This window comes from Lepidochelys kempii, chromosome 20, assembly GCF_965140285.1.
Source record: "Lepidochelys kempii isolate rLepKem1 chromosome 20, rLepKem1.hap1, whole genome shotgun sequence".
Classification (NCBI taxonomy): Eukaryota; Metazoa; Chordata; order Testudines; family Cheloniidae; genus Lepidochelys; species Lepidochelys kempii.
In genome coordinates this window covers 5,023,718-5,035,485 of record NC_136399.1, presented here as the reverse complement: position 1 = coordinate 5,035,485, position 11,768 = coordinate 5,023,718, and the positions used below count along the sequence as shown (strand labels likewise).

Sequence of the window (11,768 nt, the reverse complement as noted above, 5' to 3'; positions counted from 1 at the left end):
AGAGGACAAAAGAAAGGAGCAGATTCTCCTCTTAAATATACAGCATTCTCGCCCAGGATAGAAGACTGCGAAGAGGGACTTGCAGACAGATGTACACTGAATAGAGTTATTAGCAAGATGAAAAAAGATGGCTTAGCAGCTCTCCTGCTCTGATTGCAAAGTAAAGAATTAACTGCAACATCAGATCACTTCTGCTTTGGCCAGCCAGAAGGCATCCATATAACACTGGCTGCATTTGCTCCATTGCCTGAAGTGGGAAGTAAATAGCCTGGTCCCATGAGTGAACTGTTGGAAGAGAATAGGATCCCATCACTGAGCTAGGTATTCTGAAGAACCTGTTTCACCTTTCTTCAGGGTAAATGCACTGATCTGAAGGGCATTACTAAATATGAACTGGATGCTTTTACTAAGTGGTAAATGGATGAGCGATATAAATATGAAATAAAGACGGCTTCTTCCAGCCTAATAGCAAGTAAAGGCATCCTTCTAGCAAAAGGCATCACAGCATACCGAGCTCACCATGCATAAGCATTTACAAAAACATGATTTCCCAAGTGCATTAGAGACCTTAACATCCCATCCTACCTTCAGAGTAACAGCCATGTTAGTCTGTATTCGCAAAAAGAAAAGGAGGACTTGTGGCACCTTAGAGACTAACCAATTTATTTGAGCATAAGCTTCCGTGAGCTACAGCTCACTTCATCGGATGCATCCTACCTTCCTGCACTTTATCAGATGATAGGGAAACCAACAGGCCCTGATTCGATGATACTTATCATAGGGACATTGTATTAACCTCTCTGGATCCAAAGCATCAACTGGAAGAGAAGGAATAAAAAGACAAAAGAAAACATTTTGTAAAACAAGATCTAAGTTCATCATCAACACAATTAACAAGAGTGAAAGCATACTAGGTACTGGAGCTGCCCTCTAACGGGGTTAAGCCATCAATTTTTAATAGCCGAGATAAAAATGCTAAACTGCTAAGTTGGCACTCATTGTGTGTACCCAACCAAATTCACTTCGGATTTTGGGTGAGTGGAATATTCCATTAAAAATGAGGAAAGCGCAATCAGTAGGGCAGAGTGGCCGGTACATATTAATGACTATACTTATGCAGAACAGTGAGCTGGAAATAAACATTACTATAAAAACCCTTGAAGCTACCAAATTAACTAGTTGTACAGCAGTGACATGCTAAGGATTGGCAGAAGCACGGCATTCTGAAGTAAATCCTTTTGCATTTACCTGCTGCTTAGCCAGTCGGTCCCCTGTCTGTAGCAGTGCATGGGATTTCCTTCCTTCCTTAGTGCAGAACTCTGCACTTGTCCTTGTTGAACCTTATCAGATTTCTCTTGACCCAATCCTCCAATTTGTCTAGGTCACTCTGGACCCTTCCCTACCCTCCAGTGTATCTACTTCTCCCCCCAGTTTAGTGTCATCTGCAAACTTGCTGAGGGTGCAATTAATCCCATCATCCAGATCACTAATAAAGATGTTGAACAAAACCAGCCCCAGGATTGACCCCTGGGGCACTCTTCTTCATACCAGCTGCCAACTAGACTTGGAGCCATTGGTCACTACCCGTTGAGCCCAACAATCTAGCCAGCTTTCTACCCACCTTATAGTCCATTCATCCAATCCGTACTGCTTTAACTTGCTGGCAAGAATACTGTGGGAGACCGTACCAAAAGCTTTGCTAAAGTCAAGATATATCACATGCACTGCTTTCCCCATATCCACAGAGCCAGTTATCTCATCCTGGAAGGCAATCAGGCTGGTCAGGCATGACTTGCCCTTGGTGAATCCAAAGCTTGCAGCCTTTCTAAACAGTGTCGGGGAGATCTGAGGGACAGGCCATTGAGAAAGACTGACATAGGTACTTAGGACAAATGGCTACTTGTGACGAAGTGGGAAGTGTCTTAGTGTTTGTATGAATACTGTGCACGCCTCAGTTTTCCCATTGTGTTGCACAAGTATCTAGGTGGTGGGATAAGGGTGTGTGACCTTTGCAGATACCCCGAGAGGGAAGGTGCAAGTGCCTTCTAGCTCCCTGGGCCCAGACAATAGTTGTATCTTGGCAACTGATTGCCGGGGCCCATCCTCTGCAAGAGCCAGTGGGAGGAATTGGAGAACAAAGAGAGGTGGAGGCCAGGTGACCGATTTGCCTGGGGAACAGCATACAGGATGGAGGAGGGGCAACTGGGTGTGACTGAAGGTGGGCTGCTGGAGGCTGGTCAGACTCCTGGTTTGGGACTCAGGAGGAGAACCCGTGGCTCTGGGTCTCCTCAAGATGAACTTTGCTGTAACTTCCTGCTTTCTGTGCTAACAAGATTCTGCTCTATGCTGTGTTCCAGACAACTAATAAACCCTTCTGTTTTACACCGCTGGCTGAGAGTCACTCCTGACTGCTGAAGTCGGGGGTGCATGGCCCCTTTGGAGGGCGTGTAAGGTTTCCCCAGATGTCCTATTCAGGTGGCTCACTGCAGGGAGCTTATGGCATGCAACAGAGATGCTGAATGCTCCGAGGTCAGACCAAGGAGGAGCTGAAGCCCAGGAGGCTTGTCCTAGTGAGAGTGTGCCCCGAGGGGTAGTCACACTGCAAGAGGGTCCTGGTCCGGGGGCTAGTCTTCACCAGACTCACTGCAGCTGCGCTAATGTAGGGCAGTACTGTAAACGCACTATGAAGACCAGAGAGCGCTTTCCTATCAGCATAATTACTCCACCTCAGCGAAAGGTGGAAGCTATGACAGAATGAGTGTGTGTCCCACTGACTTAGCGCCGGTGCGGACAGCTCAGGGGGGTGGCTTTTTCATGTCCGTGACCGACATAAGTTACATCAACTTAAGCGGAAGCGTAGACAAGCCCTGAACTTCATTCACTGGTTCCAGAGCACCAAGCCCGTGCATCCATGAACTACTAAGGGGGGAAAAAGTCCCCAATGCCTCAAACCAACACCATACACCTGGCTATGCCTCTGGAGAGGGCAGCACCCTTACCTGACCATGGTACTAATTAGGGCTGTCGATTAATCACAGTTAACTCACGTCATTAACTCAAAAAAAATTATTAAAAAAATGAATCGCACAGTTACATTTCAATTGGTATTCTATTGTGTATTACACATTTTGGGATGTTTTCTACATTTTCAAATATATTGATTTCAGTTACAACATAGAATACAAAAGGTACAGTGCTCACTCTATTCTATTTATTGCAAATATTTGCACTGTAAAAATGATAAACAAAAGAAATCGTATTTTTCAATTCACCTCATACAAGTACTGAAGTGCAATCTCTTTATCGTGAAAGTGCAACTTACAAATGTAGATTTTTTTGTTACATAACTGCACCCAAAAACAAACCAATGTAAAACTTTAGACCTTACAAGTCTACTCACTCCTACTTCTTGTTCAGTCAATCACGGAGAGAAACAAGTCTGTTGACATTTACGGGAGATATGCTGCCCACTTCTTATTCACAATGTCACCTGAAAGTGAGAACAGGCGTTTGTATGGCACTTTTGTAGCCGGCATTGCAAGGTATTTACATGCCAGGGATGCTGAACATTCGTATGCCTCTTCATGCCTCGGCCACCGTTCCAGAGGACGTGCTTCCATGCGGATGACACTTGTTAAAAATATAATGTGTGTGACTGAACTCCTTGGGGGAGAGTGGTGCGCCCCCTGAGCTGTTTCACCGCACGCCGCCACAGATTTCCTGGTATAGCAGTCGCGGATGATGACCCAGCACAGGTTGCTCATTTTAAGAACACTTGCCCTGCAGATCTGACCAAACGCAAAGAAGGTACCAATCTGAGATTTCTAAAGATAGCTACAGTACTCGACCCAAGGTTTAAGAATCTGAAGTGCCTTCCAAAATCTGAGAGGGTCGAGGTGTGGAGCATGCTTTCAGAAGTCTGAAAAGAGCAACACTCCAATGTGGAAACTACAGATCCAAGCCACCAAAAGAGAAAATCAACCTTCTGCTGGTGGCATCTAACTCAGATGATGAAAGTGAACATGTGTTGGGCCACACTGCTTTGGATCGTTATTGAGCAGAACTCATCATCAGCATGGACACATTCTCTCCTGCAAATGTAAACAAACTTGTTTGTCTTAGCAATTGGCTGAGCAAGAAGTAAGACTGAGTGTACTTGTAGGCTCTAAAGTTTTACATCGTTTTGTTTGAGAATGCAATTTTTTTGTACATAATTCTACATTTGTGAGTTCTACTTTCGTGATAAAGAGATTGCACTATATTACTTGTATTAGGTGAAGTGAAAAACACTATTTCTTTTGTCTTTTTGTACAGTATAAATATGTCATAAAAAAGAAATATAAGTGAGCACTGTACACTTTGTATTCTGTGTTGTAAATGAAATAAATTTATTTGAAAATGTAGAAAACATCCACAAATATTTAAATGGTATTCTATTATTTTTAAGTGCGTGATTACATTTTTTAATTGCTTGACAGCCCTCGTACTAACAGGATATTAACCATGTTGCGTCTGTAGCAAAACGCATTTTGGAGCCAGCCACTGGTAATAACGTCAGTTATGAATTATGGCAAGGACAGGGCCTTAATAAGAACAGTCACTTCACTGGGATGATCCCCAGGAAACTGATTTAGGCCCTGGCTGCACAAGACATGACTGTAGCTTTGTAACCAGTTTGTACCCCACACAGCAAATTTGATCTGCTAGTTGGATCATCCATTTCTCCAGACCACAGACATGCTGCAGCTGGGGGACATAGTCCACTAGGTCAATGTGGGAACCCACAAACCATGATGCACACACTGTGGAGGACTGCAAAATGGCAACTTCCTGGAGGTCTTCATGCCTTGAACATGACTGATAAGAAGGCTGCAGCTTGGCCGGATTGCATACACTAAATAAATAAAACAAACCACACACAGCTGAGTTACGCCCCCACTCCAGCCTTCCTGGCTCACAAAGGTTGGGGCATGATGTAGAGTATCTGCACCCAATACACTGCCTAGAAGCATTTGTCTCAGTACACCCAGTCCCCAACCCAACATATTACCCAGCCAGTCTCACACCCACCTTGCAAAACCTAGGTATTGTTTCTTGCTGTGATATTGACCCACATCATCCTTTATTGCCTCTAACGTTTGTGTGGTTTTGAATTGCAAGACCACCACTGCACCTGGTTTTTGGTCCCAGAATGAAAGAAGTTGTGAACTGCTGCTCTAATACACAGAAGCATATATTCACCAAACTTAATGCCTATAGCGGAAAGTTACTCCACTCCCTCCTTTAACCAAGTTTAAGATACTTTCATACTTTCAAAGATCTAAGCGGTCTCTCACTGTATCTTTGCAGGAACCATGAATAGAAACAGAGAATTGTAGGACTGGAAGGGACCTCGAGAGGTCATCTAGTCCAGTTCCCTGCATGAATATTAGAAGCCAGCAAAGAAACACTTACCATAGTTGCCTTCTAAATCCAGTTTACTGATGCTGAAAGAACTGAAGGTTTGTTGGAGGACCCTTTGAGCCAGTCTCTGAGTGTCACTCTCCTCCTAAAAATATCAACCCTACAGACGAAAAATGAGGAGATTCGCAGATTTCTAAGGCCCGAAGAGACAATTATGATAATCTAGGAGTGGTTTTTAACCTGTCACCTGCAGACCTCTGGGGGTCCACAGACTATGTCTAGGATTTCCAAAGGGGTCCTGCACCTCCATTCAAAAATTTTTAGGAGTCCTCAAATGAAGAAAAATTGAAAACTACTGATCTAGGCTGATCTTCTGTAAAACACAAGGCATAGGACTGCCATGAATTAATTCCCATTTGATCTAGAGCAGATCTTTTTGAAATCAAAATTGGATGTCTTTCCAAAATTTGATGGAGAATCTACAACAGTTGGTAATTTTTCCAGTGGTTAGTTATCCTCACTGTTAAAAATAAACCTGATTTCCATTCTGCATTTTTCTAGCTTCAACTTCCAGGCACTGCAAATAACATTAAAGTCATTTCAATTTATCCATCACAGCTATTAAGTGTCAAAGATCAACTGCACTACAGCAAGTGGTAGACTTTACAGCTACGCTGTGCAAACATAGGATACAAGCTTATTCTTGGGGGCCCACGTATAATGTAGGGTACCGGGAAACATGTACTTGTGGCACCTTAGAGACTAACCAATTTATTTGAGCATAAGCAGAATTAATATCATATTGCCTCTATATAAATCCACACTACATTCATATCTTGAATACTGTGTGCAGATGTGGTCGCCCCATCTCAAAAAGATATATTGGAAATGGAAAAGATACAGAAAGGGGCCACAAAAATTATAACGGGTATGGAACAGCTTCCTTATAAGAAGAGAGAAGACTGGGACTTTTCAGCTTGGAAAAGAGATGACTAAGGGGGAGAAAGTAAATACGGAAGTGTTATTTCTGCTTCTCATAACACAAGAACTAGAGGTCATCAAACAAAATTAATAGGCAACAGGTTTAAAACAAACAAAAGGAAGTATTTCTTCAAACAATGCACAGTCAACCTGTGGAACTCCTTGCCAGAGGAAGTTGTGAAAGCCAAGACTATAACAGGGTTTAAAAAAGAACTAGATAAGTTCATGAATTAGTCAGGATGAGCAGGGATGCAAACCAAGCTCTGAAGTGTACCTAGCCTCTGTTTGCCAGAAGCTGGGAATGGGCCAACACTAGGCAAGGAGGAATTCTAGGCTACCCTGAGCTGTATGGTTATGACACTATCTGACCCCCCTGCTGGATCCCAAGGCCATAGAGCCCTTCAGCCAAACGGATGGTATTGAGATGGGGGACTATGACCTGTTCAAACAGGCTTTGCTGCTGAAGTTTGAACTGACCCCCGAGGTGTACAGGAAACAATTCCGGGGTGTACGAAAGACCCCAGGTGTCACTTACAAGGAGGTCACCAATCTGCTGGGGGAATATCTCTGTAGGTGGGGGAAGGGCACATGGGCCACTACCGCAGAGGAGGTGTGTAACCTGGTGGGGTTGGGGCAGCTGTATGACATCTGCCCTCCAGACCTTAAGATGTGGTTAGTGGACCGGAAGCCTAAAGATCTGGGCAGTGCAGGGGCACTAGTGGATGAGTTTGTGAACAGCAGATAGGGGTCAGGAGGGAGACCCACATCAGGGACTCAGAAGGGGAGTCACACAGAAACCTCCCCAGGGTGGGACTCCAGGAAGCCCAACTCACAGGTGCCCCTGAAGGCCGGGGCAGGCCTACCCCCCATGGGACTTGAGGGACCTGAAATGTAATTACTGTGGCCAAAAAGGACACAAGGTGGCTCAATGCCTGAAGACGGAGGAAATGGCAGCCAAGCAGAACCCGCGGGGTGTCAACTGGGCAGAAGCCCACCGAGAGGGGGCACCGCGGGTCCAGGGGGCTGCAGTCGATAAGGCTATGCTGGGGTCGGGGATCTCACCGAAGCACAAGGGTAGGGCTTGACAGTGCTGGGCCAGAGCCTCTGTCCCAAGGTGGGGAAACTGAGGCACCGCCAACCAGGGCTGTCCCCTCAAACCCAGCAGCCGAATTCCAGATGGAGCTGCAGGAGGATCACTCCTTAGAGAAGCGGAGGGCCCTTGCTGGCCACAATGGTGCAGGACCCCAGGGGGAGGACCGCCGGGAGAGATTCCTGTGGGAGAAGGGATTCCTGTCCCGGGAATGGGCTGGTTCAGGGCCAACTGAACCTTGGAAAGCCAGGAGGCAATTGGTGGTCCTCCCCCAGAGGTACCACCACAGACTGTTGTACTTGGCCCACAATATTCCCCTTTCAGGGCATCTGGCGCACCAGGCAGAGGCTGCTGCAGAACTTTCAGTGGCCCGGGGCCTTTGACGCCATCCAACAGAATTGCAGGGCCTGGGACTCCTGCCAGAGGGTGGGGAAGGCCCAGGAGAAGTGTAAAGCAGCTCTGAGACCTCTGCCCATCGTAGAGGAGCCTTTCCAGAGGGTGGCCATGGACATAGTGGGGCCCCTCAGCAGGGCAGCCCGGTCGGGGAAGAAATACATTCTGGTGGGGGTAGATTTCTCTCTGCACTACCCCGAGGCAGTGGCCATGTCCTCTATGGAGGCAGACACCGTGGCAGACGCGCTGCTCACCATTTTTAGCAGAGTGGGTTCCCCCAGGAGGTCCTTACAGACCAGAGGTCCAACTTCATGTCAACCCTGCTCCAGTGCTTGTGGGAGAAGTGTGGGGTCTGACACACCTGGGCCTCGGCGTGTCACCCTCAGTCCAACAGGCTGGGGGAGAGGTTCAATGGGACCCTAAAGATGATGCTGAAAACCTTTATGGACCAGCACCCACAGGACTGGGAGAAGTATTTACCCCACCTGCTGTTCACATACAGGGAAGTGCCCCAGGAATCCACAGGGTTTTCCCCTTTCGGAAATAGGAGGAGGGTGAGGGGACCCCTCGACTTGATGAGGGACGAGTGCGGGGGGAAGGCCTCCCCCGATGGAGTATGTTCTGACCTGTCTGGAAAAGCTCGCGGAGCTCATGGGCTTGGCCAGGGGAAACCTAGCCAGGGCACAGGGGAAGCAGAAGGTCTGGTACAACCGCTCAGCACGTGCCTGCTTCTAGGCTACCAGGCACCAGGGGATGCTTCTCATCCCCATGAGGAAGCACAAGCTGCAAGATGCCTGGGATGGCCCCTTCAAGGTCATCAGACAGGTAAATGAAGTGAAATATGTCGTGGAACTGTCCATCCGGGCACACCGCCACTGGGTGCACCATGTCAACATGATGAAGCCATACTGGGACAGGGAGAAGTTGGGGCTGGCTGGGTGTGAGCAGTGGGAGGAGAAGGGAGAGGATCCCCTGGTGAGACTCCTCCCTGAGGTGGGGGCTGACCCCTCGCTGGAATCAATTCTCCTCTCAGACCAGCTAACCCCTGCCCAGCAGGCAGAGATCAGAGAGGTGCTGCCTTCACACCGGCAGCTGTTCTCCAGCCGGCCCGGGCTCACTAACCTGGCTGTTCACCAGGTGGAAACAGGAGCCAATCTTCCCATCAGGTGTTCCCCATTCAGGGTCACTAGGAAAACAGCCCAGGACCTGGAGAGAGAGGTTGGAGACATGCTGGCTTTAGGGGTGATCCAGCCGTCCTCCAGCCCCTGGGCCACTCCCATGGTGCTGGTCCCCAAGAAGGACGGGTCGATCCGGTTCTGTGTGGATATGGGAAGTTCAGTGCCATCACCATGTCCGATGCCTACCACCGATAAAATCCTAGACAAGTTAGGGGGGACGCTGATGTGACGAAGTGGGACTGTTCTTAATGTTTCCTCTGAATAGTGTGGGGGTGCCTCAATTTCCCCTTTGCAGTTCTTAAGTATCTAGGTGGTGGGAGAAGGGTGTATGATCACTGCAGAGCCCTAGAGGGCAGGTGTGTGCAGGAGTCTGGACACAGAGAATGGCCGACACCCTGTTTCCTGGCTACTGAGGGCCTGGGCCCTTCCCCCCTGCAAGGTGAGAGCTAAAGGGTTGGAGAACAAGGGAATCAGGTGAACCTCCTGGCCCGGGAAAGGAACAAAGCCCAGAGGAGGAGGGGCTGGAGGGAGTTTCAGTTTGGGGCTGGCTGGGACATGGAGTGAAGGGCAGATGTGGTTGTCTGGCTCACTGCCCCCCAAAATGGACCCAGCTGAGGGGTCCTGTTCTCTGCACCTACCAGCTCTGTTTTAGACCATGTTCCTGTCATTTAATAAACCTCTGTTTTACTGGCTGGCTGAGAGTCACATCTGACTGCGAAGTTGGGATGCAGGACCCTCTGGCTTCCCCAGGAGCCCCGCCAGAGCGGACTCGCTGTGGGAAGCGCACGGAGGGGCAGAGGATGCTGAATGCTCCGAGGTCAGACCCAGGAAGCTGTGTGAGCTGTGTGTCCTGCAGACAGTCTGCTCACAGACAGGAGACTTCCCCAGAGTCCTGACTGGCTTCATGGGGAGCAGTTCCAGAGCATCGCCTGGGGACTCCATGACAGCTATCAAATCCCCCCTCCCTCTTCTCTATGCAAAAGAATAAATGGACACAAATCTGACATCAGGAATCATAACATTCAAAAACCAGTAGGAGAACACTTCAACCTCTCTGGCCACTCAGTAAAAGACTTAAGGGTGGCAATTTTGCAAGAGAAAAGCTTCAAAAACAGACTCCAATGAGAAACTTGGGTTTGAATAGAGCCTGTGAGTGGCTGGGTCATTACACATATTGAATCTATTTCCCCATGTTAAGTATCCTCTCACCTTCTTGTCAACTGTCTAAATGGGCCATCTTGATTATCGCTACAAAGGTTTTCTTCTTTTGTTCCTCCCCCCCCCCCCCCCTCCTGCTGATAATAGCTCATCTTAACTAATTAGTCTCTCACAGTTTGTATGGTAACTTCCAACTTATCTGTATATATATGTTCCAGTCTATGCATCTGATGAAGTGAGCTGTAGCTCACGAAAGCTTATGCTCTTATAAATGTGTTAGTCTCTAAGGTGTCACAAGTCCTCCTGTTCTTTTTGCAGATACAGACTATCACGGCTGCTCCTCTGAAATCTATGGAAGATGAGAACATCCAGTTGCAATACACAGGAGAAAATAAAAATGTGGACCTGTGTAGAGGATCCAAGAGAGGTGAGGCCAAAACGAAATTAGCAAAAGAAACCAACATATCCCCTTTGAGAAGGCCTCATAACCAACCCCAGCCAGTGCAATTCCTAGTTCTCTTAGGCAATGCCAACACTTAAAACTAAAACTAAGGCTGTGCGACTGTGGTGCTTGAGTGTAGACATTCACTACAGCTATGGGAGGGGTTCTCCTATCGCTGTAGTTAATCCACCTCCCCAAGAGAGGGTAGTTAGTTCAACGGAAGAATTCTTTCCGTCGACCAAGCGCTGTCTACACCGCCATAGCTATGTCTCTAAAGGGGCGTGGGTTTTTTGCATTATTGATGTCGCTGTACGTTTTCAGTGCACATTCAGCCCTTATTATTAAATGAAGTGCACTGACAGGCTCTCTCTTTTTCCCTTTGGCATCAGGTCGGGGCGGAGCCGCTGAGCCCAGATCATACAGCTCTTACCGCAGAGCCTTGAGTCAGAGCAACCAAACTTCTACTCTGAACAACAAAGGCATGAGGACCGAGGTCAGGCTAGCGATCTCGGGGTTGCACCCTATAGCAGCCAGCATGGCTCCAAGTTCCTCCTCCCTTGCTCAACTTCCTTCTTCCTGTTTATATAGCCCAGCCCCCAGGGCAGAGCGAGGGACTCCTTGATTGCGGTCCGGCTGTCTGGGCTATCCACTCCAGACCACTGTTCCCTCTAAGCTGTGCACGTGTGCGCACGCACCCAGATCCTAAACCCCACGCACATGGTGAAACACCACGCACACAACAATTTGCACAGAAGAAATTTTTTGCACACATGGCCTGTCAAAAGTTAGAGGGAACATTGTTCCAGACCGTACCTTTTAGAGGTAGTACACCCCATCACATGGTGATACAAGCCCTCATGCTTCAGGGCATAAACCAACCTCTAACTGAGGGGGTTAGGAAGAATCCACCCTGGAAGACACCTTAACTCAGGTTAGGGTTTCTTGCAACTTCCTCTGAAGCAGCTGCTACTGGCTACTGTCAGACATAGGATCCTATCACTGCTTTGATCCCAGACGGCAGTTCCCAGGAGCCAGGTCACCCACCCTCCCTTTCTGAGAATTACCTGCTGTTATAGCTAATGGTTGCATAACAAGGGTGAAACTGAGCTAATTAAACGCTGCC

At 47.9% G+C, this 11,768-nt stretch overlaps 1 protein-coding gene across 1 annotated transcript in view; it reads right to left on the bottom strand.

The window, feature by feature from the left end:
• Positions 1–734: 734 nt before the first annotated feature.
• Positions 735–11,768, bottom strand: part of FAIM2 (Fas apoptotic inhibitory molecule 2) — a 51,100-nt gene continuing 40,066 nt past the window's right edge. Inside the window, exon 13 of the mRNA XM_073318640.2 lies at positions 735–818. Within this exon, the coding sequence (XP_073174741.1) occupies positions 815–818 (4 nt within the window). The 3' untranslated portion in view covers positions 735–814. The remainder of the gene's footprint in view (positions 819–11,768) is intronic.